Consider the following 27,292-nt stretch of genomic DNA (forward strand, 5'->3'; position numbering starts at 1 on the left):
AGTTTCAACATTTGCTAAAGGAAGGAATGGGTGAATCTGCTTTGGCCCAACCCCAGCCTCCATCCCCAACCCTCAGCTCCCCAGAGAGTTTTTGGTAAACTGGCTTTGGGGAAGCCAAAACGGCCAGAACTCTCAACGCCCTGGGCAATTGGAGAAATTTGGGACAAAGGGAACTGGAAGGGTCCATTTCTGTCACCTCTAGGGAAAGAACACCCCCGCCACCAGCTTTTTCTAATCTCAGAAGCCAAGCATTCCTGGAATGAGTCTTGGGGGTGTGTCCTGGATCTTTGGAATGGCTTCTGTGAAGCCTGCGAGATGGAAGGAGGTTAGAGCCCACCTTCCAGGCTCAATGGATGCGTCTACTTGGGTTTCCAGGAATGGGGCCTGGGAAAGTCCATTTTGGATTCTAGGAGGACAGATACCGCTCAGCTGTTTTAGTAACAGGGAGAGTCCATTTGTAATATGAGTGGGGGTGCTGTTTGCCCCTGAAGAGCATAAAGCAGTCCCATTAAACACAAGAAAAATTATTAGTATCAGGATTTCACGAAGTTCTTTTTTTTTTTTTTTTTTTTTTTTGAGACAGTCTCGCTCTTTCGATGGAGTTCAGTGGCTCAATCTCGGCTCACTGCAACCTCTGCCTCTCGAGTTCAAGCGATTCTCCTGCCTCAGCCTCCCGTATAGCTGGGATTACAGGCACCCGCCCTCATGCCCAGCTAAATTTTGTATTTTTGTAGAAACGGGGTTTCACTATGTTGGCCAGGCTGGTCTTGAACTCATGACTTAAGGCGATCTGCCCGCCTCAGCCTCCCAAAGTGCTGGGATTACAGGCGTGAGCCAACGGGCCGGGCCGAGGGAGTTCTTTTTCTTTTTTCTTTTTTTTTTGAGACAGAGTCTTGCTCTGTCACCAGGCTGCAGTGCAATGGTGTGATCTCAGCTCACTGCAACCTCCGCCTCCCTGGTTGAAATGATTCCCCTGCCTCAGCCTCCGGAGTAGCTGGGATTATAGGCGGGCACCACCACACCCAGCTAATTTGTGTATTTTTAGTAGAGACGCGGTTTCACCATGTTGGCCAGGCTGAGGAGTTCTTTTTTATAGAAAGCCATTACGCGTTCCAAGGACTGGAGTCCATTCATGACCAGGAAAGAAGCACCTTTCTCCCTGGGGATAAGGTCATTAAAAATACTTAGCCAGGTGTGGTTGGGCGTCTGCATTCCCAGTTACTTGGGAGGCTGAAACAGGAGAATCGCTTGAACCCAGGAGGCGGAGGTTGCGGTGAGCCGAGATCGACCCACTGCACTCCAGCCTGAGCGACAGTGCAAGACTCCGTCTAAAAAAAAAAAAATGTAAATAAGAAAAAATTAAAAAAATTAAAGAAAACAATAAATAAATGGGGGAGGGGTGGAGCCACCCGCTCTCCTGCCCCAACTCTCCCCCTTCCACCCCGAGCCCTAGGCCCGCCGCAGGCAGCTCTCTCTTGTTGATCTGCCTGTACATTGCCTTTTCCCCGACTGCAACACCCCATAGAATATGAGACTCTCCAGGTCAGGGTCTGGATCTCAATCCTCTTCCACCACAGTCTCCCAGACCCCAGGCAAGCATCAAATCCAGGATGTTACACGAAGAATCAAGTATAAGTGCACGGGGCTGGGCGACCCCACGCTTAGTCTCAGGGAGAGGGAAGTTGGTCTTCTCCCAAGAACCCGTGGGCCAACCCATTGCAAGTTACAAACTAGCATGAGTCCATCCACTGGAGCCTGGCGCTCTGAAGACGGGTGGTGGGGGGTGTCACGTTGGGCATAGAACTGGAATCCTGAACAGGAGGAGTCCACTGAGAACACTGGGGGGATGACCTGGGCCAGCACCTCTCCTTACCCCGTGCCCCCCCCACTCGTGGGGGCCCAGTGGTTGGGTCCTTTGTGAGACAGGCTGAGAGGACACACCCTGAGAGTCTGTGGTTAGAATAGGTGGGAAGTCTCAGAGGAAGGAGCCTCTGGGAGCCAGACCCCCACGCCATGGCGAGCGTGGTGGTGAAGACGATCTGGCAGTCCAAAGAGATCCATGAGGCTGGGGACACCCCCGTGGGGGTTGAGAGCTGCTCCCAGCTAGTCCCCGAGGCTCCCCAGGGGGTTACCAGCCCGGACAAGGGGATCCCCAAGAAAAAGAAAGCCGTGTCGTTCCACGGGTGGGTTTGTCGCACCCTGCTGGGGATGGTTCTAATGCCCAGCACTGCCTCCAACAGAGCAACCACTGTGGGTGCCGGAGGAAGGGGAGGGGGAAGAAAGTAGGCAGTGGGGGCCAGGCGCGGTGGCTCACGCCTATAATCCCAGCACTTTGGGAGGCTGAGGCGGGTGGATCACAAGGTCAAGAGATCAAGACCATCCTGGTCAAAACGGTGAAACCCCGTCTCTACTAAAAATACAAAAATATTAGCTGAGCATGGTGGTGTGCGCCTGTAGTCCCAGCTACTCAGGAGGCTGAGGCAGGAGAATTGCCTGAACCCAGGAGGCGGAGGTTGCGGTGAGCCGAGACCGTGCCATTGCTCTACAGCCTGGGTAACAAGAGTGAAACTCCGTCTCAAAAAAAAAAAAAAAAAAAAAAAAGTAGGCAGCGAGGGGGCCGGGCGCGGTGGCTCACGCCTGTAATCCGAGCACTTTGGGAGGCTGAGGCAGGCCGATCACAAGGTCAAGAGATAGAGACCATCCTGGCCAACATGGTGAAACCCTGTCTCTACTAAAAATACAAACATTAGCAGGGTGTGGTGGCACCCGCCTATAATCCCAGCTACTCAGGAGGCTAAGGCAGGAGAACCACTTGAACCCAAGAGGCGGAGGTTTCCGTGAGCCAAAGACAGCACCACTGCCCTCCAGCCTGGGCGACAGCTCACACTGTAATCCCAGGACTTTGGGAGGCCAAGAAGGGCAGATCACCTGAGGTCAGGAGTTCAAGACCAGCATGACCAATATGCAGAAACCCCTGTCTCTACTAAAAATAGAAAATTAGCTGGGCATGGTGGTGAATGCCTGTAATCCCAGCTACTCGAGAGGCTGAGGCAAGAGAATCGCTGGAACCTGGGAGGCGGAGGTTGCAGGGCCAAGTGCACCACTGCACTCCATCCTGGGTGACAGATCGAGACTCCATCTCAAAAAAAAGAAAGGAAGAAAATAGGCAGCAGGGACAGAGAAGGGAGAAACAGGTAGCAGTGAGGTTGGAGCCACAGGGGATGAGGTATGCAGAAAGGAAGGCAGGAGGGGCCAGACCACCGGGGGCTGCGTCTCAACCTTTCTGCCTGTTTCTCCTCTGCAGAGTGGAGCCCCTGATGTCCCACCAGCCCGTGCACTGGTGCCTGAACCTCAAACGGTCGTCGGCCTGCACCAACGTGTCACTGCTCAACCTAGCCGCCATGGAGCCCACCGACTCCTCGGGGACAGACTCAACAGTGGAAGACCTCAGCAGCCAACTCGCGCTGGCCGGGCCCCCTGCCTCCCCCACCCCGCCCTGGGTTCCGGATGACCCAGACATCTCGGAAATCCTGGTGAGGGCCCCCACATCACCCTCTAGGAAGACTGAGGTCCTCCAGGTGCTGGTAGCAAATACTTAGGACGGGGTGGGGTGTTTTGGATTTGGAATGAGAACATTCTGGTCGCTTTTTGAGACCCAGAGAAACTAACAAGGATCTGCCTCCTCCTTTCCTGACAGCCAGCCGTGAAACTGGGAGTTGGTCTTTTTTTTTTTTTTCTTTTCAGAGACAGTCTCACCGTGTTGCCCAGGATGGTCTCAAACTCCTGGGCTCAAGAGATCCTCCCACCTTGGCCTCCCACAGTCCTGGGATTACAGGCATGAACCACCGCGCCTGGCCTGGGTGTAGGTCTTTAGTTCATACAGTCACTCCCAAATGTCCCCAATGAGGCTGGGCTCAGGAACCAGCCGTAACCCTGCACTTGGGGAGCTCCCAGTCTGGCGGGGGGACAATAGACACAGACTAGGGTAAGAAATTCTGTAATGGAGGAGAAGAGCCCCTCAAGCCAGGCTGGGGGTATCAAGGAAAGCTTCCTGGAGGAGGATGTGTTGCAACCCGACTTTAGCGAATGAATAGTTCTCTGATGGGAGTCACCTAAGAATCTGGGACAAAACTGAGAGGTGAGCAAGATTTAGAGAGCTTTAGGGAAGTTCTGGCAAAGTATGGAGGGTTACAGCGTGGTCCTTTAACTCCCGGAATCTCTGCTCCTCACCCCACCTGGTTTCCCCTGGGCCAGGCCTGAAACGGCTCCACCAGGTACTGAGATACTGAGAACTACGCTAACAACAGCCATGATTTTTTTTTTTTTTTTGAGACGGAGTCTTACTCTGTCGTCCCAGCTGGAGTCTAATGGCACAGTCTTGGCTCACTGCAACCTCCATCTCCCGGGTTCAAGCCATTTTCCTACCTCAGCCTCCCGAGTAGCTGGGATTACAGGTGCCCACCACCATGCCTGGCTAATTTTTGTATTTTTAGTAGAGACAGGGTTTCCCCATCTTGGCCAGGCTGGTCTGGAACTCCTGACCTTGTGATCCACCCTGTCGGCCTCCCAAAGTGCTGAGATTACAGGAGTGAGCCACCAGCCATGATCTTAATGCTGTTGAGATTTGGTAGCATTTATTGAGCACTTTCTATGTTCAGGGAGCCCCAGTTTACCCATCTGTAAAATGCAGATGCATGCATTTGTTCCTGTATTTTAAATTTTTATCTATTTTTTATTTTTTGAAGACAAGGTTTCACCATATTGGTCAGGCTGGTTTCGAACTTCTAACCTCAGGTGATCCGCCCGCCTCAGCCTCCCAAAGTGCTGGGATTACAGGCGTAAGCCACCGCGCCTGGCAAATTTTATCTATTTTTGAGGCAGAGTCTTGCTCTGTCTCCCAGGCTGGAGTGCAGTGGTGCGATTACAGCTCCCTGCAGCCTCCAGCTCCTGGGCTCAAAGGATCCTCGCATCTCAGACCTCAGTAGCTGAGACCACAGGCACACACCTGGCAAATATTTTAAAAAATGTTTTTATAGAGACAGGGTCTCACGATGTTGGCCACTCTGGTCTTGAACTCCTGGGTTCAAGCGATTCTCAGGCCTCAGCCTCCCAAAGTGCTGGGATTACAGGTGTGAGCCATTGTGCCCAGCCACATTTGTTCTTTTTAACAAATATCTCTTTTTATTTATTTCTTTTTTGAGATGGAGTCTTACTCTGTGACCAATCTGGAGTGCAGTGGCGCGATCTTGGCTCACTGCAAACTCTGCCTCCCGGGTTCAAGTGATTTTCCCACCTCAGCCTCCCAAGTAGCTGGGATTACAGGCACACCACCACAGCTGACTAATTTTTGTATTTTAGTAGAGATGGGATTTCGTCATGTTGGCCAGGCTGGTCTCGAATTCCTGACATCAGGTGATCTGCCCGCCTCAGCCTCCCAAAGTGCTGGGATTACAGGTGTGAGCCACTGCACCCGCCTCTCTTTCTCTTTCTTTTTTTTTCATTTTCTTTTTTGAGACAGGGTCTCACTCTGATGGCCAGGCTGGAGTGCAGTGGTATGATAATAGCTCACTGCAACCTCAAACCCTTGGACATAAGTGATCTTCTTGCTTTGACCTCCCAAGTAGCTGGGACCATAGGTGCACACCACCATGCCCAGCTAAACACATTTCTTTTTATTTTTAATTTTTTTGAGACTGGGTTTGCTCTGTTGCCCAGGCTGGAGTGACAGCCTGACTGCCCAGGCACAATCATGGCTCACTGCAGCCTTGACCTCCTCAGCCTCAGGTGATCCTCCCACCTCAGCCTCCCAAGCAGCTGTAACTACAGGCACCTGCCACCACGCCCAGCTAATTTTGTATTTTTAGTAGAGACGGGGTTTCTCCATGTTGGCCAGGCTGGTCTTGAACTCCTGACCCCAGGTGGTCCACCCGCCTCGGCCTCCCAAAGTGCTGAATTACAGGCGTGAGCCACCACACCTGGTCACAAGCTGGATCTTGAAGATAAGTAATGTAGTCCCCAGATGGAAGACGGGGAAAGGTGTCCCAGCTCCCAGGAACAGCATGTGCAGAGGGACAGGAACTGAAAAGAGCCCGGAATAGGACAGATAGCTTCAAGGTGGTCCCTGCAGCTGGTGTGTGGTATGTGAGAGAGAGGAGGCTGGTGGAAGAGGAGGGCACAGGCCACACAAACTGAGCAATATGGGCATTTTCCTGACAGCAATGGGGAGCCAGCGTGGGTTCAGGAGGGAGAGAGGAACAACTCAGGATTTTGGCTCCGTTCCATTTACTGAGCTCCAGCCGAGTGCTGCGCTGCATCCCTTATGGTGGGAAACTTGCTTTTCTCTCTTTAAAGTTCTGTAAGGGAACTGGTATCATTACACAGTTAGAAACTGAGAAAAGGGACTGAAGCAGTCCAGCAGTGCAGGCCTGTAGTCCCAGCGACTCAGGAGGCTGAGGCAGGAGGATGGCTCGACCCCAGGAATTGGAGGCTGCAGTGAGCTGTGATTACATCACTGTGCTCCAGCCTGGGCAACAGAATGAGACCCTAGAGACCCTGCCTCTAAAAAAACCAACCACGGACCCAGCGCAGTGGCTCACAGCTGTAATCTCAGCACTTTGGGAAGTCAAGGCAGGCAGATCACCTGAGGTCAGGATTTTAAGACCAGCCTGGCCCCATCTCTACTAAAAATACAGAAAATAGTGAAACCCCATCTCTACTAAAAATATAGAAAATTAGCTGGATGTGGTGGCGTGTGCCTGTAATCCCAGCTACTCGGGAGGCTGAGGCAGGAGAATCGCTTGAACCCAGGACGTGGAGGTTGCAGTGAGCTGAGACAGTGCCATTGCATTCCAGCCTGGGCGACAAGAATGAAACTCTGTCTCAGGAAAAAAAATACCCCACTAAGGTAGACAGCAGTGTAGTAACCTCCGCAAGGTCAAGGTTGGAGAGCTCGTGAGAAGTGGGACCAGGATAAGACGGGTGCTGCTCTCGTCACTAATGCAAAAGGCTTCCTCTCCCCAGGACTCCCTGGGCTGAGCAGGGGATGTCTGAAGGGGAGACGCTGAGTCAGGGAGGCCAGAGAGGAGGCTGGGCAAGGGTCCAGGGAAGGAGGAGGAGCTGCAGGGAAGAGAAGAGGGCAGAGTCCGGGCTGGGAAGGGTGCCTGGGAGACAGCTCCTCCCCCAGACAGCAGAGCTCTCCCCCCATCTCAGGGAGTGTCTCCGGGCAGCACTTGCAGCCGTCTGCCTCCCACCAGAGCTATTTCTGAGTCACTTCCCCCAGTGGATCGTGAAGCCAGAGAAAGTGCCCCAGGCAGCGAGGATTGAGGTCTGGCACAGCCGCCAGCTTGCTGTGGGGCCACAGGGGACTGCCAGCCTCTCAGGGGCTTCAAGTTCCTTCTCTGTGGAATGGAAAAAGTACTGACCTTGGGTGCATGCTGGAGAGGCGAGGGGGTCCGCAGGAGCGGGAACTAGCACCCAGTACCCGAGCTGCACCCAGAGAGAAGGCGGGGACAGGTGGAGAGAAGGGCACAGAGACCCAGAGAGAGGGGATGGAGACCCAGAGACGGAGTGGGACGGAGACCAAGAGAGGAGGACAGAGACCCAGAGAGAGGGGATGGAGACCCAGAGACGGAGTGGGACAGAGACCAAGAGAGGAGGACAGAGACCCAGAAAGAGGGGGACAGAGACCCACAGAGAGGGGAAGGGAGACCCAGGAGAGGGGGACAGAGACCCAGAAAGAGGGGGACAGAGACCCAGAGAGAGGGGAAGGGAGACCCAGGAGAGGGGGACAGAGACCCAGAGAGAGGGGATGGAGACCCAGAGACAGAGTGGGACGGAGACCCAGAGACGGAGTGGGACGGAGACCCAGAGACGGAGTGGGACAGAGACCAAGAAAGGAGGACAGAGACCCAGAAAGAGGGGGACAGAGACCCAGAGAGATTAGGAGAGAGACTCAGAGAGACGGGAACAGAGACCCAGAGAGAGAAGGGAAGACACTCAGGGGGTTGAGGGACAGAGGCTCTGGGGGAAGGAAGAGATGGGTCCAGTGTGAGAGAGATGGAGACTCAGAGACGGAAGAAGAGATGACCCAGGGCCGGGAACGGTGGCTCACGCCTGTAGTCCCAGCACATTTTTGTGTGTATGTGAGACAGAGTTTTGCTCTTGTTCCGAAGCTGGAGTGCAGTGGTGCGATCTCGGCTCACTGAAACCTCTGCCTCCCGAGTAGCTGGGATTACAGGCATTTCGCACCACACCCGGCTAATTTTCTATTTCCAGTAGAGACAGGATTTCTCCATGTTGGTCAGACTGGTCTCGAACTCCCGACCTCAGGTGATCCACCGGCCTCCGTCTCCCAAAGTGCTGGGAGTACAGGTATGAACCACCGAGCCTGGCCATCCCAGTACTTTTGGGAGGCTGAAGTGGGTGGATCACTTGAGGCCAGGAGTTCAAGACCAGCCTGGCCAATATGGTGAAACCCCATCTCTATAAAAATACAAAAATTAGCTAAGCGTGGTGGTGCATGCCTATAATGCTGGCTACTCGGGATGCTGAGGCAGGAGAATCCCTTGAATCCAGGAGGTGGAGGTGGAGGTGAGCTGAGATCGTGCTACTGCACTTCAGCCTGAGTGACAGAGAGAGACTCCATCACAAAAAAAAGAAGAAGAAGAAGGCTGGGCACAGTGGCTCATGCCTGTAACCCCAGCACTTTGAGATGCCAAGGCGGGCAGATCACAAGGTCAAGAGTTCAAGACCAGTCTGGCCAACATGGTAAAACCCCATCTCTACTAAAAATACAAAAATTAGCCAGGTATGGTGGCAGGCACCTGTAATCCCAGGTACTCGGGAGGCTGAGGCAGGTGAATCGCTTGAACCTGGGAGACGGAGGTTGCAGTGAGCCGAGATGGCACCACTGCACTCCAGCCTGGGAGACAGAGTAAGATTTTGTCTCAAAAAAAAAAAAAAAAGGCAGACAGCGACTTAAGAGTAGAAGGGCAGAGTCTAAGTGAAAAGAAGTCAGAGACTCTTGAGATTTAAGGAACAGAGCCAAATCAGCGGGAGACAGAAAACAAGAAATACAGGAGGGAGATAGAGACCCAGAGAGAGAAGGAACAGACACGGGCTGGGCGGGGACAGAGAACTGGAAAAAGGAGAACAGAGACCCAGGTGGTGACGGAGACCCTGGTTGAGAGAGTGACAGTTTCCAGGTAGGAGGAAGGCCAGTGGGAACCCTGTGAAGGTAGCTATTAGTTATATCTCCATTTCACAGGTAGGGAAGCAGAGGCATAGAGAGGTAAAGCCCCTCCATGAGGTCATACAGCTAGTTACTGGGAGACATTAGCTGAACCCAGAACCTATTGCCTTGATTTCCAGAACAATTACCCACAGGAAACCCAAGACATTCTGAGTCTTCAGGTTAGAAAGACACTTTGTGAAATGCTTTCTATTACCGTGAAACCAATTATGCCAAAACTTCAAACAACAAACCCAGAGGGGCTCAGCTGGGTGGTCCCGGCTCAGGGTATCTCCCAAGATTTCAGTCAAGATTTTGGCTGGGGCTGCAGACATCTGAAGGTTGGACTGGGGCCGGAGGTTGTGCTACCAAAATGGGGCACCCACATGCCCTTGCCTGGAGGCCTCAGTTCCTTGCTATATGGGGCTCTTCATAGGTGACTGTTTACAACATGCAGGCTATCATTCCCCAGAAGAAGGCAGAGCATATAAGAAACATTCCTGACACCAGGCAAGGTGGCTCACGCCTATAATCCCAGCACTTTGGGAGGCAGAGGCGGGCAGATCACGAGGTCAGGAGTTTAAGACCAGCCTGGCCAACATGGTGAAAACCCATGTCTACTAAAAATACAAAAATTAGCCAGGTGTGGTGGCAGGCGCCTGTACTCTCAGCTACTCAGAAGGCTGAGGCAAGAAAATCACTTGAACCCAGGAGGCAGAGGTTGCAGTGAGGCAAGACCACACCATTGCACTCCAGCCTGGGCAACAGAGCAAAGACTCTGTCTGAAAAAAAAAAAAAGAAAAAAGAAAAAAGAAACGTTCCTCTCATGAAGCAGTCTCTTACCTCACATATCATGGATTCTACTTTATTCTATTTTGTTTTTATTTTTTATTTTTGAGACAGAGTCTCACTCTGTCACCCAGGCTGGACTGCAGTGGTGTGATCTCGGCTCACTGCAACCTCTGCCTCCTGGGTTCAAGAAATTGTCCCACCTCAGCCTCCTGGGTAGCTGGCATTACAGGCGTGCACCACCATTCCCAGCTAATTTTTGTAATTTTTGTAGAGACAGGGTTTCTCCATGTTGGCCAGGCTGGTCTTGAACTCCTGACCTCATATGATTCACCCGCCTCGGCCTCCCAAAGTGCTGGGATTACAAGCATGAGCCACCATGCCCAGCCTGTCTTATTCTATTTTCTGGGTGTGAGTCACTAAGTCCAGCTCATACTCAAGTGAGGCAAATAAGGCTCCACATTTTAAAGGAATGTCAAAGAATTTATGTACACATTTTAAATCATCACATTTTGTGGGATTTTTGTAGCTGCCTTTTACTCAGATGAGGAAGTTCCTTTCTAGTTTGTTGAGGGTTTTTTTCAGGAGCAGGTGTTATATCTTGTCAAAAGTTTTTTATCTACTGACATGATCATGTGGTTTTCCCTTTTATTCTATTAATATGATATGTAACATTTGTTTATTTTTAGAGACAGAGTCTTGTTCTATTGCCCAGGTTGGAGTGTAGTGGTGCCATCATAATTCACTGCAGCCTCAGCCTCCCAAGGAGCTGAGACCACAAGTACATGCCACTGCACCTAGATAATTTTTCAATTTTTTGGTAGAGATGGAGTCTCACTACGTTGACCTGGATGGTCTAGAATTCCTGGCCTAAAGTGATCCTCCTGTCTCAGACTCTCAAATTGTTGGGAATACAGGCATGAGCCACCACACCCAGTCACTGATTGATTTTAGTATGTTGAACCAACCTTGCATTCCTGGGATAATTCCCACTTGGTCATGATGTATAATCCTTTTTACATGCTGCTGGATTTGGTTTGCTAGTATTTTGTTGAGAATTTTTGTGGCTATATGCATAAAGGATGTTTATCTGTGGTTTTCTTTTCTTGTGATGTCTTTGGTATCAGGGAAATATTGTCAAATATTTCCTGAGTTAGAAACTACTCCTATTTTTTGGTAGACTTTGAAATGGACTGTCAATTTTTTTTTTTTTTTTTTTTTGAGATGGAGTCTTGTTCTGTCACTCAGGCTGGAGTGCAGTGACACAATCTCAGCTCACTGCAACCTCCACCTCTGGAGTTGGAGCAATTCTTCCGCCTCAGCCTCCCAAGTAGCTGGGACTGCAAGTGTGTGCCACCACTCCTAAGTTTTGTATTTTTGGTAGAGATGGGGTTTCACCGTATTGGCCAGGCTGGTCTCAAATTCCTGATCTTGTGATCTGCACACCTCAGTCTCCCAAAGTGCTGGGATTATAGGTGTCAACCACATAACATGGCCAATTCTTTTTCTTTTTCTTTTCTTTTTAATGATTCATAGGATTGATTGCTAAACTTATCTGGTGCTAGGCTTTTCTTTGTTGGAAGTTTTAAAACTTATTTTTTTTTTCTTCAAGACGGAGTTTCGCCCTTGTTACCCAGGCTGGAGTGCAATGGCGTAATCTTGGCTCACCGCAACCTCTGCCTCCTGGGTTCAGGCAATTCTCCTGCCTCAGCCTCCTGAGTAGCTGGGATTACAGGCACACGCCACCGTGCCCAGCTAATTTTTTGTATTTTTAGTAGAGACGGGGTTTCACCATGTTGACCAGGACGGTCTCGATCTCTTGACCTCATGATCCACCCACCTTGGCCTCCCAAAGTGCTGGGATTACAGGCGTGAGCCACCGCACCCGGCCTTAAAATTTATTTTGACGAATTCAATCTCTTTACTTGTTATGGGTCTTTTCAGACTTTCTAGGCCTTGAGTCAGTTTTGATAGTTTGTGTGCTTCCAGACGTCTTTCCATTTTATCTAGATTATCTGATTTGTTGGCATACAATTGTTCATAGTCTTCCCTTATAATCATTTTTCTTTCTGTACAGTTGGTAGTAATGTCTCCTTTTTCACTCTTGACTTTTGTAATTTGAGTCTTTTTTTCTTGGTCACTCTAGCTAAAGATTTGTCAATTTTGTTGATCTATTCAATAAACCAACTTTTGGTTTTGTGGATTTTTATTATTTTAACATTCTTTATTTCATTTTCCTTCTGCTCTAATATTTATCATTTCCTTCTGTTAGTTTTGGATTTAGTTTACTCTTTTTCTATTTTCTTTAGGTGGGACATTAAGACACTGATTTTGAGATCTTTCTTCTTTTTTAATGTGTTTACAGGTATACATTTACCTTAAAGCATTGTTTTCACTCTATCACTTACATTCTGGTATGCTGTGTTTTCATTTTTCTTCATCCCTAACAATCTTATAATTTCCTTTGTGATTTTTCTTTGACCCATTGGGTTTTTAAAACTTTTTCAGAAAGTGTTCTTCTGTCACCCAGGTTCAGTGGCATGATTACAGCTCACTGCAGCCTCTCAACCTCTTGGGCTCAAATTATTATACTGTCTTAACCTCCCGAGAAGCTGGGACTACAGGTGTTTGCCACATTGCCCAAGTGATTTAAAAAAATTTTTTTTACTTTGGGAGGCCGAGGAGGGTGGATCACGAGGTCAAGAGATCGAGACCATCCTGGTCAACAAGGTGAAACCCCGTCTCTACTAAAAATACAAAAAATTAGCTGGGCACGGTGGCGCGTGCCTGTAATCCCAGCTACTCAGGAGGCTGAGGCAGGAGAATTGCTTGAACCCAGGAGGCGGAGGTTGCGGTGAGCCGAGATCGCGCCATTGCACTCCAGCCTGGGTAACAAGAGCAAAACTCCGTCTAAAAAAAAAAAAGTCTTTGCCTAGTAAGTCCAAATCTGCCCCCGCCACCCGACTCCGGAATAGTTTCTCCTGATTGCTTGTTTGCCCTCCATTGTATGGGCCATAGTTTTTGTTTCTTTGCACACCTTATAACTATTTTGTTGGAAACAGGCCTTTATTTATTTATTTATTTATTTATTCTTTCTTTCTTTTTTGGTGCCGAAACCCGGGATATTTATTTATTTATTTTGAGATGGAGTCTCGTTCTGTCACCCAGGCTCGAGTGCAGTGGCATGATCTTGGCTCAGTGCAACCGCCGCCTCCTAGGTTCAACCAATTTTCCTCCCCAGTAGCTGAGATTACAGGCGTGCACCACCATGCCTGGCTAATTTTTGGATTTTTAGTAGAGATGGGGTTTCACCATGTTGGCCAGCAGGTCTCAAACTCTTGATGTGAAGTGATCCACTCACCTTGGCTTCCCAAAGTCCTGGGATTATAGGTGTGAGCCACCATGCCTAACCTTAAAACTGGCCATTTCAAGTATCATAATGTAGCAACCCCACGCATAAGGATTTGTGGTTGTTACTGCTTGTTGTAGTTGCTTTTTACATTTTTTTTTTTTTTTTAATTTTTTTGCGACAGAGTCTCGCTCTGTCACCAGGCATCAGGCTGGAGTGCAATGGCGCGATCTCGGCTCACTGCAAACTCCACCTCCCAGGTTCAAGCAATTCTCCTGCCTCAGCCTCCCAAGTAGCTGGGATTACAGGTGCTCACCACCACACCCAGCTAATTTTTGTATTTTTAGTAGAGATGGGGTTTTACCATGTTGGCCAGGATGGTCTTGATCTCTTGACCACATGATCCACCTGCCTCGGCCTCCCTATTTTTGTTTATTTATTTTTGTTATTATTTAAGACAGGATCTTGCTCTGTTGCCCAGGCTGCACTGCAGTGGCATGATTGTGGCTCACTAAAGCCTCTAACTCCCAGGCTTAAGGGATCCTCCTGTCTCAGCCTTCTGAGTAGCTGGGACTATAGGTGTGTACTACCAAGCTTGGCTAATTTTATTTTAATATTATTTTATTATTTTGAAACAGAGTCTTGCTCTGTCACCCAGACTAGAGTGCAGTGGTGTGATCTTGGCTCAAGCGATTCTCCTGCCTCAGTCTCCTTAGTAGCTGGGATTACAGGTACCTGCCACCACGCCCAGCTAATTTTTGTAGTTTTAGTAGAGATGGGGTCTCACCATCTTAGCCAGGCTGGTCTTGAACTCCTGACCTCATGATCCACCCGCCTCAGCCTCCCAAAGTGCTGGGATTACAGGCATGAGCCACTGTGCCCTGCCTTTATTATTATTATTATTTTAGAGATGGGGTCTTGCTATGTTGCCCAGGCTGGAGTGCAGTGGCTATTCATAGGCACGATCCCACTACTGATCAGCACGGAAATTTTGACCTGCTGTTTCTGACCTGGGCCCGTTCACCCCTCCTTAGGCAGCCTGGTGGTCCCCTGCTCCCGGAAGGTCACCATAGTGATGCCGAACTTAGTGTGGACACCTGATCAGCATAGCTCACTACAGCCCAGAACTCCTAGGCTCAAGCGATCCTCCAGCCTCAGCCTCCAGAGTAGCTGGGACTACAGGCACGTGCCACTGCCCCCAGCTATTATTATTATTATTATTATTATTTTGAGATGGAGTCTTGCTCTGTAGCCCAGGCTGAAGTGCAGTGGTGTGATCTCAGCTTACGGCAACCTCTGCCTCCCAGGTCCCAGTTCAAGCAATTCTCCTGCCTCAGCCTCCCAAGTAGCTGGGATTACAGGCATGAGCCACCATGCCCAGCTAATTTTTGTATTTTTTAGTAGAGACAGGGTTTCACCATCTTGGCCAGTCTGGTCTTGAACTCCTGACTTCAGGTGATTCGCCGACCTCGGCCTCCCAAAGTGCTGGGATTACAGGCATGAGCCACCGCGCCCGGCCTTTATTATTATTTTTTGAGGAATTAGGTCTCACTGTGTTGCTCAGGCTGGTCTTGAACTTCTGGGCTCAAGCAGTCCTCCCACCTCAGCCTCCCAAATTGTTGGAATTACAGGTGTGAGCTACTGCACCTGGCCTGTAGTTGCTTTTTTAAAAAGAGATTTTTCTGAAGTATTTCTGTAATATCTGTGTTCTTTGTCATGTTTGGCCGCTGAGGTCTCTGTTCTCTGATTTTAGTGGTTAGCTAATGATCGAGATTTCCTTAAACTGGAACAACAACAAAATCTTCTAGTCTTTGCCAAACGGCTCGGTGTCCCTGATGAGGCACACCTTCAACACGCAGACAATTCACAACTCTGCCTTAGCCTTCCCTTCCAGCCTCTGCGGCTTGCACCGAGTTTCAAGGTCAGCCAGGGGAGAAAAGCTTGCGGCCTTCTCAGAACTTTCCCACGCATGTACACCACCCTACACAGGCCAACGTCTTTCTACCTTCCCAGGAATTTTTTGGACCATTCCAAGGCTTCTACAGACATCTCCATCAGATTTTCCTTTTAAGACTTTTTTCTTTGTTTTTTTTTTCTGTTTTTTGTTTTTTGTATTTTTTTTTTTTTAAGATTTTTTCTTTCTTACTGTTTACCCCAACTGTTACCCATTGCCTCAGGCAGTAGCAATGTTGAAATCAAGTGTAATTTTTTTTTTTTTTTTTTTTTTTTTTTGAGACAGAGTCTCGCTCTGTCACCAGGCACCAGGCTGGAGTTCAGGGACATGATCTTGGCTCACTGCAACCTCCGCCTCCCAGGTTCAAGCCATTCTCCTGCCTCAGCCTCCCAAGTAGCTGGGACTACAGGCACACACCACCATGCCCAGCTAATTTTTGTATTTTAGTAGAGACAGGGTTTCACCACGTTGGCCAGGCTGGTCTTGATCTCTTGACCTTGTGATCCGCCCACCTCGGCCTCCCAAAGTGCTGAGATTACCGGCATGAACCACTGAGCCCAGCCTGTAATTTTTTTTTTTTTAAACAAATATTCCCTCTCCCACTCCGTGTTACTCGATTCTTGCACTGCTACAAAGGAATACTCAAGGCTGGGTATTCCTGAGGCTGGATGTAAAGAAAAGAGGCTTAATTGGCTTATGGTTCTACAGGCTGTCTGATAAGCATGGTGCCAACATCTGCTCAGCTTCTGGTGAAGGCCTCATAGCAGAAGATGATGGAGCCAGCACATCACCTGGCAAGAGCGGGTGCAAGGAGGTGCCACACAGTTTTTTGTTTTTGTTTTTGAGACGGAGTTTCACTCAGTCGCCCAGGCTGGAATGCAGAAGCACAATCTTGGCTCAGTGCAACCTCCGCCTCCCGGGTTCAAGCAATTCTCCTGCCTCAGCCTCCCGAGTAGCTGGGACTACAGGCATGCACCACCACACCTGGCTAATTTTTGTATTTTTAGTAGAGACGGTGTTTCACCGTGTTGGCCAAGCTGGTGTCAAACTCCTGACCTCAGGTGATTCAGCTGCCTTGGCCTCCCAAAGTGCTGGGATTACAGGCATGTGTGCCACCACGCCTGGCTAATTTTTGTGTTTTTAGTAGAGATGGGGTTTCACCATGCTGGTCTTGAACTACTGACCTCAGGTAATCCACCCACTTTGGCCTACCAAAATTCTGGGATAACAGGCATGAGCCACCGCACCTGGCTGCCACATACTTTTAAACATCAGCTCTGGCATGAACTCAAAACTTACTCATCACCAAGGGGATAGCACTAAGCCATTAACGAAAGCTCCACCCCAATGATCCAAACACCTCCCACCAGGCCCTGCCTCCAACACTGGGAATTACTTTTTTTTTTCCCCTTTTGAGATGGAGTCTCACTCTGTCGCCCAGGCTGGAGTGCAGTGGTGCCCTCTTGGCTCACTGCAACCTCCACCTCCCAGGTTCAAGCGATTCTCCTGCCCCGGCCTCCCAAGTAACTGGGATTACAGGCGCCTACCACCACGCCTAGCTAATTTTTGTATTTTTAGTAGAGACAGTGTTTCACTATGTTGGCCAGGCTGGTCTCGAACTCCTGACCTCAAGTGATCCATCCGCCTTGGCCTCCCAAAGTGCTGAGATTACATTTGTGAGCCACTGTTCCCAGCCTGAATTTCTTAATCCACCATTTTGCTGATGTCAACTGAATACAGTATTTTTTCTTTTCTTTTTTTTTTGAGACGAAGTTTCACTCTTGCTGCCCAGGCTGGAGTGCAGGGGCACATTCTTGGCTCACTGCAACCTCCACCTCTCTGGTTCAAATGATTCTCCTGCCTCAGCCTCCCGAGTAGCTGGGATTATAGGTATGTGCCACCATGCCCAGCTAATTTTTTTTTTTTTTTTTTTTTTTTGGTATTTTTAGTAGAGACAGGGTTTCTCCATGTTGGTCAGGCTGGTCTTGAACTCTCAACCTCAGGTGATCTGCCCACCTCGGCCTCCCATAGTGCCGCAATTATGTATACAATATTTCTTATCACACTTGTTTCCTAGAGCAGTCATGTAAGAAATGCGTTGCTGCCCTATCTTACAAGGGAAGAAACTTGTTCTCTCTTTCTCTTTGTGTATTCAGCAACCGTTAGAGAAACCAAGAGAACTGGGCATTTTTTTTTCTTTTTTTCACATAAAAGGCTCAATAGGCTGGGCACGGTGGCTCACACCTGTAATCCAAGCACTTTGGAGGCCAAGGCAGGTGGATCACCTGAGGTCGGGAGTTCAAGACCAGCCTGACCAACATGGTGAAATCCCATCTTAAAAAAATAAAAAATAAAAATAAAAAGGCTCAATAATCACAGGAGCTCTGCTCTTCAAATGCAGCAGTTTACAGGCGTCTGTGTTCTGGCTGCTCCACCATTTCTATGGAGTTGCTCTCACCACTGCCTTCCAGCCATTAAGCACAGGGAACAGGACAAGACCATGCCTAGCTTTTCCACACATGGACCACTGCCCACTTCCCTTCCACTGGCTGGAACTGGTCATAACCAGCTGCCAGAGGGCTCCCTGGGTCTCTTTTCCTTCAAATGTGAAATAACAAGGTTGGCTGGATGCAGTGGCCCACACCTATAATCCCATCACTTCGGGAGGCTGAGGTGGGCGGATCACCTGAGGTCAGGAGTTCGATACCAACCTGACCAACGTGGTGAAACCCCATCTCTACTAAAAATTTTAAAAACATTAGCCAGGTGTGGTGGCATATGCCTGTAGTCACAGCTACTCGGGAGGCTCAGGCGGGAGAATGGCTTGAACCCGGGAGGCGGAGGTTGTAGTGAGCCAAGATCATGCCGATCATTGCGATCTTGGCTCACCGCAACCTCCGCCTCCTGGGTTCAGGCAATTCTCCTGCCTCAGCCTCCTGAGTAGCTGGGATTACAGGCACGCGCCACCGTGCCCAGCTAATTTTTTGTATTTTTAGTAGAGACGGGGTTTCACCATGTGAGAGAATTGCCTGAACCCAGGAGGCGGAGGTTGCGGTGAGCCAAGATCGCGCCACTGCACTCCAGCCTGGGCGACAGAGTGAGACTCGGTCTCAAAAAAAAAAAAAAAAGTCAATGATATGGAAGTTATACATTTGACTACTGTAACAAAAAGGCACAAAATAACACAGCTTGAATAACACAGAAGATGTAATGTCTCACCCTGAAAGTCTTCACAGGTGGTTGAGATGGAGTATAGTGGCTCCAGTGTGAAGGATTCAGGCTCCTTCTGTCTCCTTGTGTCCTCTATCTGCTGGTCCAAGGCAGCCCTCAACTGTGCATTTCAGTGAAATGAGAGAAAAACGGAAATTTCTCATACCTTTCCTTTAAGGGATGACTCAGAAATGGACTATAATTCTGCATAATCCAAGTAATGATCTAGGCTAAAGTAAAAAAAAGAAAGAAAAAGGAGGCTGGATGCAGTGGCTCATGCCTGGAAGACCAACACTTTCGGAAGCTGACACAGAAGGATCACGTGAGGTTGGGCACCGTGGCTCACGCCTATAAACCCAGCACTTTGGGAGGCTGAGAGGGGCACATCACCTGAGGTCAGCAGTTTGAGACCAGCCTGGCCAACATGGTGAAACCCCATCTCTATTTTAAAAAAAAAAGCCGGGCGTGGTGGCTCACGCCTGTAATCCCAGCACTTTGGGAGGCCGAGGCGGGTGGATCACGAGGTCAAAAGATCGAGACCATCCTGGTCAACATGGTGAAACCCCGTCTCTACTAAAAATACAAAAAATTAGCTGGGCACGGTGGCGCGTGCCTGTAATCCCAGCTACTCAGGAGGCTGAGGCAGGAGAATTGCCTGAACCCAGGAGGCGGAGGTTGCGGTGAGCCAAGATCGCGCCACTGCACTCCAGCCTGGGTAACAAGAGCGAAACTCTGTCTCAAAAAAAACAAATAAATAAAAATAAAATAAATAAAAAAGGATCACTTGAGCCCAGGAGTTTGAGGCCAGCTTGGGTAACATAGGGAGACCCCATCTATACCAAAAATTTTAAAATTTTGCTACCATGCCTGGTAGCAAGCACCTATAGTCCTAGCTACTTAGGAGGTTGAGCCCAAGTTGGTGAGCAATGATAGCACCACTCCACACCAGCCAGGGTAATATGAGAGACTCCCCCCACTGCCCCCTAAAATAAATTGACAACAGTATTTCCACTCACATTCCATTGGCCAGAACTTAGTCACATGGCCACGCCTAACTGTAAGGGATCCTGGGAAATGTAGTCTCTGGTTGGGCAGCCATGTGCCAGGCTAAGTCTTCTATATCTGTCCAAGCTGGGAGAATGGATACCACATGCATCCGTCGTGAACCACAGATTGGCAAGAGTCACAAAACATTTTTTTTTTGGAGACGGAGTTTCGCTCTTGTTACCCAGGCTGGAGTGCAATGGCACGATCTCGGCTCACCGCAACCTCCGCCTCCTGGGTTCAGGCAATTCTCCTGCCTCAGCCTCCTGAGTAGCTGGGATTACAGGCACGCGCCACCGTGCCCAGCTAATTTTTTGTATTTTTAGTAGAGACGGGGTTTCACCATGTTGACCAGGATGGTCTCGATCTCTTGACCTTGTGATCCACCCATCTTGGCCTCCCAAAGTGCTGGGATTACAGGCGTGAGCCACCGCGCCTGGCCTCGAGTCACAAAACATTTTGTGTGATACAAAGTAATGATGACCAGAGGCCACATGGTGTCATGATTTAAAACAAGGGTTCTGAATCTAAATTCTGATGAAGTCACCTAATGTGCTGTGGACCTAGGAAGACAAGGGACGTCCCGTTTCCGTGACCCATTTGTCTCACTTGTAAAATGGGCCAGATAACCTCAAGAAGTGTGGTTGTGAAGAATGAAAGAGAAGACAGGTGCTTGGACTGGTGCATAGCTAGTGCTCATATCTGAAAGGTGGCTTCCTTTGTAATTAACCAGTTCCTGGAGAGAAAGGGAGAGCATGTGTTTTCAAAGTTTATGTTTATGCTGTGGACCCAAGGACTTTTTTTTTTTTTTTTTTAGATGGAGACTTGCTCTGTCGCCCAGGTTGGAATGCAGTGGTGCAATATCAGCTCACTGCAACCTCTCCCAGGTTCAAGCAATTCTCCTGCCTCAGCCTCCCGAGTAGCTGGAATTAAAGGCATGCACCACCACACTCAGCTAACTTTTGTATTTTTAGTAGAGATGGGGTTTCACTATGTTGGCCAGGTTGGTCTTGAACTCCTGACCTCAAGTGATCCACCCACCTCGGCCTTCCAAAGTGCTGGAATTACAAAACTGAGCCTCTGCGGCTAGTGCCCAAGGTCACTTAACTCAGTGTTTGATTGAGTCCATCCTTCTTCCTCCACATGTCTGAGCACCCTTTCATCCCACATTCCCTCTTGGATCCTGCCTATTTTTCTCCCAGGCCACTATAAAGAAAGGTAGTTTACCCCCTGGGTTCACTGCACAGGAATGCTAAGAATCAGAGGTGCAGCTCTTGACTCCAATTCACACAGCCATTCCAGGGCAAAATCAAGGTGTAAACAGCTTCCCAGTTCTGGAATTTTTCTTGGGCTTGGGGCTTGCCCCTACACACCCACTAACTCACTTGTCTCCCATTCTTCCCCAGAGTGGGGTCAACAGTGGATTGGTCCATGCCAAAGACTCCATCACCAACTTGAAGGAAAAGACCACTTGGGTTAACCAGCACGTGCAGACCCTGCAGGTGTGAGGATCCCCATGTCCAACACCTGCTCTTCCTCCAGGGCCAAGTTTCCTTCTTGGAGCCTGCCTCCAGCACCCATAGCTCAGTTAGGGAGCTTGAGGCTCAGAAATGAGAGGAACCTTCCCAGGCCCAGATCTTTTTTCCCATGGGCTGTCCCCTCGTGCCCTTGGCTAACTCCCCTCTTTCCATGTTCCAGAGTAAGTGTTCCGTGCTGAGCGAGAATCTGGAGAGAAGGCGGCAAGAGGCAGAAGAGTTGGGGGGGTACTGCATTCAACTCCAGGTGAGCCACTGGGACGCAGGAGTGGGTAGGGAGAGGGGAATGGGAGCAAGAAGAGGGTGGGAGAAAGAAGGGAGGAGAGCGGGCGCAATGGCTCACACCTGTAATCCCGGCACTTTGGGAGGCTGAGGTGGGTGAGTCACTTGAGGTGAGGAGATTTGAGACTAGCCCGGCCAACATAGTAAAACCCCGTCTCTACTGAAAATACAAAAATTAGCCGGGTGTTGTGGCGGGCGCCTGTAATCCCAGCTACTCGGGAGGCTGAGGCAGGATAATCACTTGAACCTGGGAGGCAGAGGTTGCAGTGAGCCAAGATTGCACCATTGCTCTCCAGCCTGAGCGATAGAGTGAGACTCACTCTCAAGAAAAAAAAAAAAAAAGGAAGAGGGTAGGAATGGGACCCACGAGAGTTGGGAGGAAGCCATCCCTTTAGCCAAGGAAATGGGCGAATGTGTCGTGTATTGAGGGGCTGGGAGGCCTGGAGCCTGAATGGAAATAGGCTAAGGGAAGGGAGGCAGAACTGAAATGGGAAGGCAGGGCCCTCGCCCTGGTGTCTGACCCAGGAGAACTGCTGGATGGTGACCCAGTCTGTGGAAGATGCTGAAATAAAAACCAACGTCTTGAAGCAGAATTCTGCCCTGCTGGAGGTAAGGGCTGGGGCGGGGACGGTCCCAGGATTTGTGGGAGAAGGTCAGACACACAAGAAACTTGAGATAAACTTTTAGGTGGAACTCCCTGCCCGGACACCACCACCACACTGCCCCTTTGTGCACATGGTCATCTTTAGAATCCACTAATAAGAGGGATGCAAATGAGGCTCCAACACCCAGATGTGGGGGGGACTCCAACACCCTGCAGTCCCATTCAGGTCCCAGAAAGAGAGACTCGAGCCGGACTTCAAGTGAGAAGGCCTGTTCTGTCCACATTCCCACTCATTTTCCAACAAAATGCTGAGAAAGCTTCAGTTGTTCTTGCTAAGTGGCTGGGACTGGTATTTGACACCTGGAGGCATGGAGGGCTGGGTGGGTACCTGGAGGCAGGCTGTGGGAGGTTACTGGAGATTGGAGTCCAGCTGGCCCTCAAATCATGCCTTCCCTCCCTAATGACAGCAAGCGGGACTTCCCAACATCCTGTCCCCACAGGCGTCTACTTCCATCTCGGGGAATACTGGAGTGGATTTGGGGGTGGAGGTGGTTGCAGGAGGAGAGCGGCTGGGCGCTGTGACCCCGTCCTCCCTTACCGCCCAGGAGAAGCTGCGCCACCTCCAGCAGCATCTGCAGGATGAGACGCCGCGACGGCAGGAGGCCGAGCTGCAGGAGCCAGAGCAAAAGCAGAAGCCTGAGGCTGGCCTCTCCAGGAACTGCCTGGGCCCCGCTGCCACGCCCCAGGGCTGCCCCGGCCCGCCGGAAAGTCCCCACGAACCCTCGTGGCCAAGCGGCCTGGCCCCGGGAGGCTGGGGAGTGGGGCCTCAGGCAGGGGAGGGCCCCCACGCGAGCGAGCAGGAATTGCAGAAGGTGTTCACCGGCCTCGAGGAGCTGAGGTGGGCGGGACCCAGGGGCGGAGCCTCGAAAACGAGGTGGCGGGGACTCAGGGATGGAGCCTCGAGGAGCTGAGGTGGGTGGGGACATGGGTGGAGCCTCGAGGAGCTGAGGTGGGTGGAGACATGGGTGGAGCCTCGAGGAAGTTAGGTGGGTGGAGACATGGGTGGAGCCTCTAGGAACAGGTGGGTGGAGACATGGGCGGAGTCTCAGGAACTGCGGTGGGCGGGGAATGGGTGGAGCCTCGATTCGCTGAAGTGGGTGGAGACATGGGCGGAGTCTCCAGGACCGGCGGCAGGCGGGGACACGGGAGGAGCTTCAAAGATCTTAGCACGTGGGCAACAAGGCTGGCGTCTCCAACAGCAGAGGAGGGAGTGCCCCGAGAGCAATGACCTGAGCAAGGGACTGTCGGAATAATTAATTTTTTACTTCTGGGCTGCTGGGAGGCAGGTCTAGACCTGGTGAAACTTTGGTTGGCGGGGCTTCGGAGTGGTCCTGGAGGCACCAAGTGGGGCAGAGTGTGGTGGGCAGTGCCTTGGGGGGCAGTGTGGAGGAGCCCAGGTAGAGGTTGGGGACCTGCCCAGGGAAGGGCCAGGATGGCCAATAAAGGAAGGGGATAAAGGCGGGGTACTGGAGGACACGAGCAGATTTCACCAAATGAAGGGTGCAAGAAAATTTGGAGACCTGGGTGAGTCTGCAGCCACGGGCGTGGTCTCAGTGGGGCGAGATAGGTGAGTCCTGTCCCATCTATCTCGTGGGAGCAGGTGGCAGCCTGTCCAAGCCTAGCTCCGACCCATTCCCTCCCTCTGCCCCTCCAGGAGAGAGGTGTCCTCGCTGACTGCCCGGTGGCGTCAGGAGGAAGGGGCGGTGCAGGAGGCCCTGCGGCTGCTCGGGGGCCTGGGCGGCAGGGTCGACGGCTTCCTAGGCCAGTGGGAACGGGCACAGCGCGAGCAGGCGCAGACGGCGCGAGGCTTGCAGGAGCTGCGAGGTCGGGCGGATGAGCTGTGCACGATGTAAGGACCAGGAAGACCGGAAAGGGCAGCGCGATCTCAACCCGAGGGCGGGGCCTTGAGGGAAAGGGGTAGGCCAATCAGCTATGGCGAGGCATTCCGGAACACATACCGACATGGGGAAACGCCAGTTAGAGAGCAGGAAGGGTCGCATCAGCCCTAATAAGGCCCGAGGGGTGGAATCAATTTGAAAAGGGGTGTGGGCTACACCTTAAAAGGGCTTCAGAGAGCCATGATGGTGCCACTGCACTCCAGCTTGGGCAATAGAGCCAGATCCTGTCTCAAAATAGTGAATAAATAAAACACAAAAAATAAGACCAGTCAGATCAGACAGGGGAGGGCAGGGTGGAGGATTCCAGACCAGAGTCTCCATAGACACAAGTGGAGGGCTAACAATGGGTGGAGTCTTACTGGGGCTATACCACTCAAGAGGCGACCTGGCAGCACTGGTTACTCGTGCCCCAGGGTGGAGCGGTCAGCAGTGTCTGTGGCTTCACTGAAGAGTGAACTGGAGGGGCTGGGCCCACTGAAACCCATTCTGGAGGAGTTCGGGCGGCAATTTCAGAACTCTCGAAGAGGGCCTGACCTCTCCATGAACCTGGATCGGTCCCACCAAGGCAACTGTGCCCGCTGTGCCAGGTAACAGGGCTGGGCCTGCCTCTGGGAGACTTATGTGGATAGAACATTAAAGGAGATATAGAAGGCGATGGGGCATTAGTGAAGGGTGGGACGTTGTTCATTTTGGGAGACAAGGCATCCCAGTGCACCGTAGGACCAGCCAGTCCTGCTGCACTGTGGAAGCCTCATTTCTTCCCTCTCTGTGAGGTAAAATCAGTGTCTTGTGGAACTCAAGAGAAACTTGGTACAGGGTGCATTGGCTCACACCTGTAATCCCAGCACTTTGGGAGGCCAAGACAGGAAGATCACTTGGGATCAGGAGTTCGAGATCAGCCTGGCCAACATGGTGAAAGTCCATCTCTACTAAAAATACAAAAATTAGCTGGGTGTGGCGGCATGTGCCTGTAATCCCAGCTACTCAGGCGGCTGAGGCAGGAGAATCACTTGAACTCAGGAGGCGGAGGTTGCAGTGAGCAGAGATCGTGCCACTGCACCCCAGCCTAGAGACAGAGCAAGACTCCATCTAAAAAAAAAAAAAAAAAAAAAATGGAGTAGTGATCCCCAGAGCACCATGGAAACCAAGGCACAGCTGGTGCATCGTAGCATCTTCCCAGTGCATGCTGGGAAGGTTGCATAGGGTGCATAGTGGACACGGGGCCAAATGGAGGCTGCGCAGGTGAGCTTGGGGCATTCTGAAGTTGGTACTGGGCCTCTTTATCTGGTGACCACCCCTCCCCCAGCCAGGGGTCGCAGTTGTCCACGGAGTCCCTGCAGCAGCTGCTGGACCATACGCTGACCCCGCTAGTGGACGAGGTGAAGCAGAGGGCCCTGGCTCCTGCCTGTCCCAGCTGTCAGAGGCTACACAAGAAGATTCTGGTACCAGGGAATATGGGCCACCATATCCCATTTTACTGTTCTGTTGGGGCAAGGGGAGGGGAGCCCCGGACTCAAGGGTACTGCTGGTGTGTGGCAGAAAGGGAAGGGCTGAGCTGGGAGGAGCAGGCACTGGGGGAGGACTTGGCCCTAATGCATGGGGGGACAGGCAAGCAGTTTGGTGATGAGTCACAGGCCAATCGTTACAAAACCTCGAAAGAGGGACTTGAGCCCAAAGCATGATGGGACATTGGATCTACTGTATTGTGGGACACGAGACAGGCACCAGTCTAAAGCTTCATGGAACATAGGTCTGATTTTTCTAAGCTTTTAGAGAGGTAGTGCCTTATACGAGATCACTGGGGTCAGATATATAGAGGGGAGCCAGAACCCAGAGCCCAGTGACTGTAGGTCCCGGTTAGCTGATGCGTTGTGGGAAATGGGCATTGCACAACACACTTAGCCCAGTAGTTGGTGGAACTTGAGCCCAGTGCACTGTATTATGCGATGTTGACCTAATTACTGTGGGATTCTGTTGCAGTGGGTGAGACGGACAAGTGAGGCACTGTGGGACATTGATGTGACTGAGCTATAGGACTAACGCATGAGAAGACATGGGGCTTGGTGCGGTGGGACACAGAGAACCAGGGCACTAAGAACTGGTTTGCTTGTTTGTTTTTGAGTCTCACTCTGTCAGTCAGGCTGGAATGCACTGGTGCCATCTTGGCTCATTGCAACCTCCACCTCACAGGTTCAAGTGAGTCTCCTGCCTCAGCCTACTGAGTAGCTGGGATTACAGGCATGCGCTACCACGCCCGGCTAATGTTTGTACTTTTAGTAGAGACAAGGTTTCACCCTGTTGGCCAGGCTGGTCTTGAACTCCTGACCTTAAGTGATCCACCTGCCTCAGCCTCCCAAAGTGCTGGGATTACAGGTGTGAGCCACTGCACCCGACCAGGACTTTTGAGTGAAAGGTGCTGATCTAATAGATAGGGAGATGTGGACTCTTCTTAATTATGGGATGTAGGTCACCATGTGGTAGGATACTGGGGCACATACACATATCAAATGTAGGATAGTTCATGAGCTTAGGAGACAGATGATAGACACTGATTTAGCGCTTGCTGGGACGTAGGTCAGGGACAGACAACAGGACAGACACAGGTGTAGTCCACAACAGAATCTGGAGATCAGTGCACTGTGGGATGTTGGGGTCAGTCTCAAGCTCAAGGCATGATGGGAAACTCTGTGGGAGAAATGTGGGCCCAAGGGAACCCAATCCTTTGCCCTCCACAATTCAGCTCCCCCTCCACCCCCAGCCTAGTCCAGCAAGCCCAGCTGCGCCTACACTCCTTTCCCCAGGAGCTGGAGCGCCAGGCCTTAGCCAAACACGTCAGAGCGGAGGCCCTGAGCTCCACCCTTCGGCTGGCCCAAGACGAGGCCATGCGAGCCAAGAACCTGCTGCTGACAGACAAGATGAAGCCGGAGTGAGGAAGGAGGCTGAGGGTGTGGGAGGAGGGTGAGATCTGCGGGAAAGCGCCTGACCTCTCCTTCCACTCCAACACCGCCGCACCCAGCCATGCCAGCATCACCTCCCCACTGATCGTCATGACAGGGAGAAGACGGCCACTCTGGACTATCTACACTTGAAGATGTGCTCGCTCCATGATCAGCTCAGCAACCTGCCACTTGAGGGGTCCACGGGAACAATGCAGGGAGGCAGCAGTGCGGGAACCCCCCCGAAACATGGGGGCCCAGCCCCCGAACAATAAATGACCCCTCGTGCTGGCATGAATTGTCTCCTTTTTGGCACTAGAGGACTAGTGAACTGCCCACACACCATGCACTACCTCTATGCCCACTGTGATTTATTTAATAAATAAATAAATTTTATTATTC

At 50.9% G+C, this 27,292-nt stretch overlaps 1 protein-coding gene across 1 annotated transcript; it reads left to right on the forward strand.

Annotated features, from left to right (window-relative positions):
• The first annotated feature begins 2,013 nt into the window (after nucleotides 1-2,013).
• On the forward strand, nucleotides 2,014-27,292 carry TSKS (testis specific serine kinase substrate). Its single transcript, XM_012460912.2, has 11 exons — nucleotides 2,014-2,183; nucleotides 3,305-3,533; nucleotides 20,982-21,077; nucleotides 21,274-21,357; nucleotides 21,918-22,001; nucleotides 22,602-22,894; nucleotides 23,711-23,905; nucleotides 24,368-24,541; nucleotides 25,261-25,396; nucleotides 26,756-26,880; nucleotides 27,009-27,292. The coding sequence occupies exons 1-11, from the start codon at nucleotides 2,014-2,016 to the stop codon at nucleotides 27,163-27,165; spliced, it is 1,743 nt and encodes a 580-aa protein (XP_012316335.2). The 3' UTR covers nucleotides 27,166-27,292.

The sequence above is a fragment of the Aotus nancymaae genome, unplaced genomic scaffold (assembly GCF_030222135.1).
Source record: "Aotus nancymaae isolate 86718 unplaced genomic scaffold, 86718_ANA_hifiasm-v0.15.2.pri h1tg000028l, whole genome shotgun sequence".
In the NCBI taxonomy this organism is placed as follows: domain Eukaryota; kingdom Metazoa; phylum Chordata; class Mammalia; order Primates; family Aotidae; genus Aotus; species Aotus nancymaae.

What these genes read in the sequence shown, in the direction of transcription:
- TSKS (XM_012460912.2), top strand. Translation starts at nt 2,014, where the DNA reads ATGGCGAGCGTGGTGGTGAAGACGATCTGGCAGTCCAAAGAGATCCAT. An exon ending in AGCACGTGCAGACCCTGCAG is followed by an intron (nt 21,078 to 21,273) that starts GTGTGAGGATCC and finishes TCCATGTTCCAG; the next exon opens with AGTAAGTGTTCCGTGCTGAG. An exon ending in GGCTACACAAGAAGATTCTG is followed by an intron (nt 25,397 to 26,755) that starts GTACCAGGGAAT and finishes TCCTTTCCCCAG; the next exon opens with GAGCTGGAGCGCCAGGCCTT.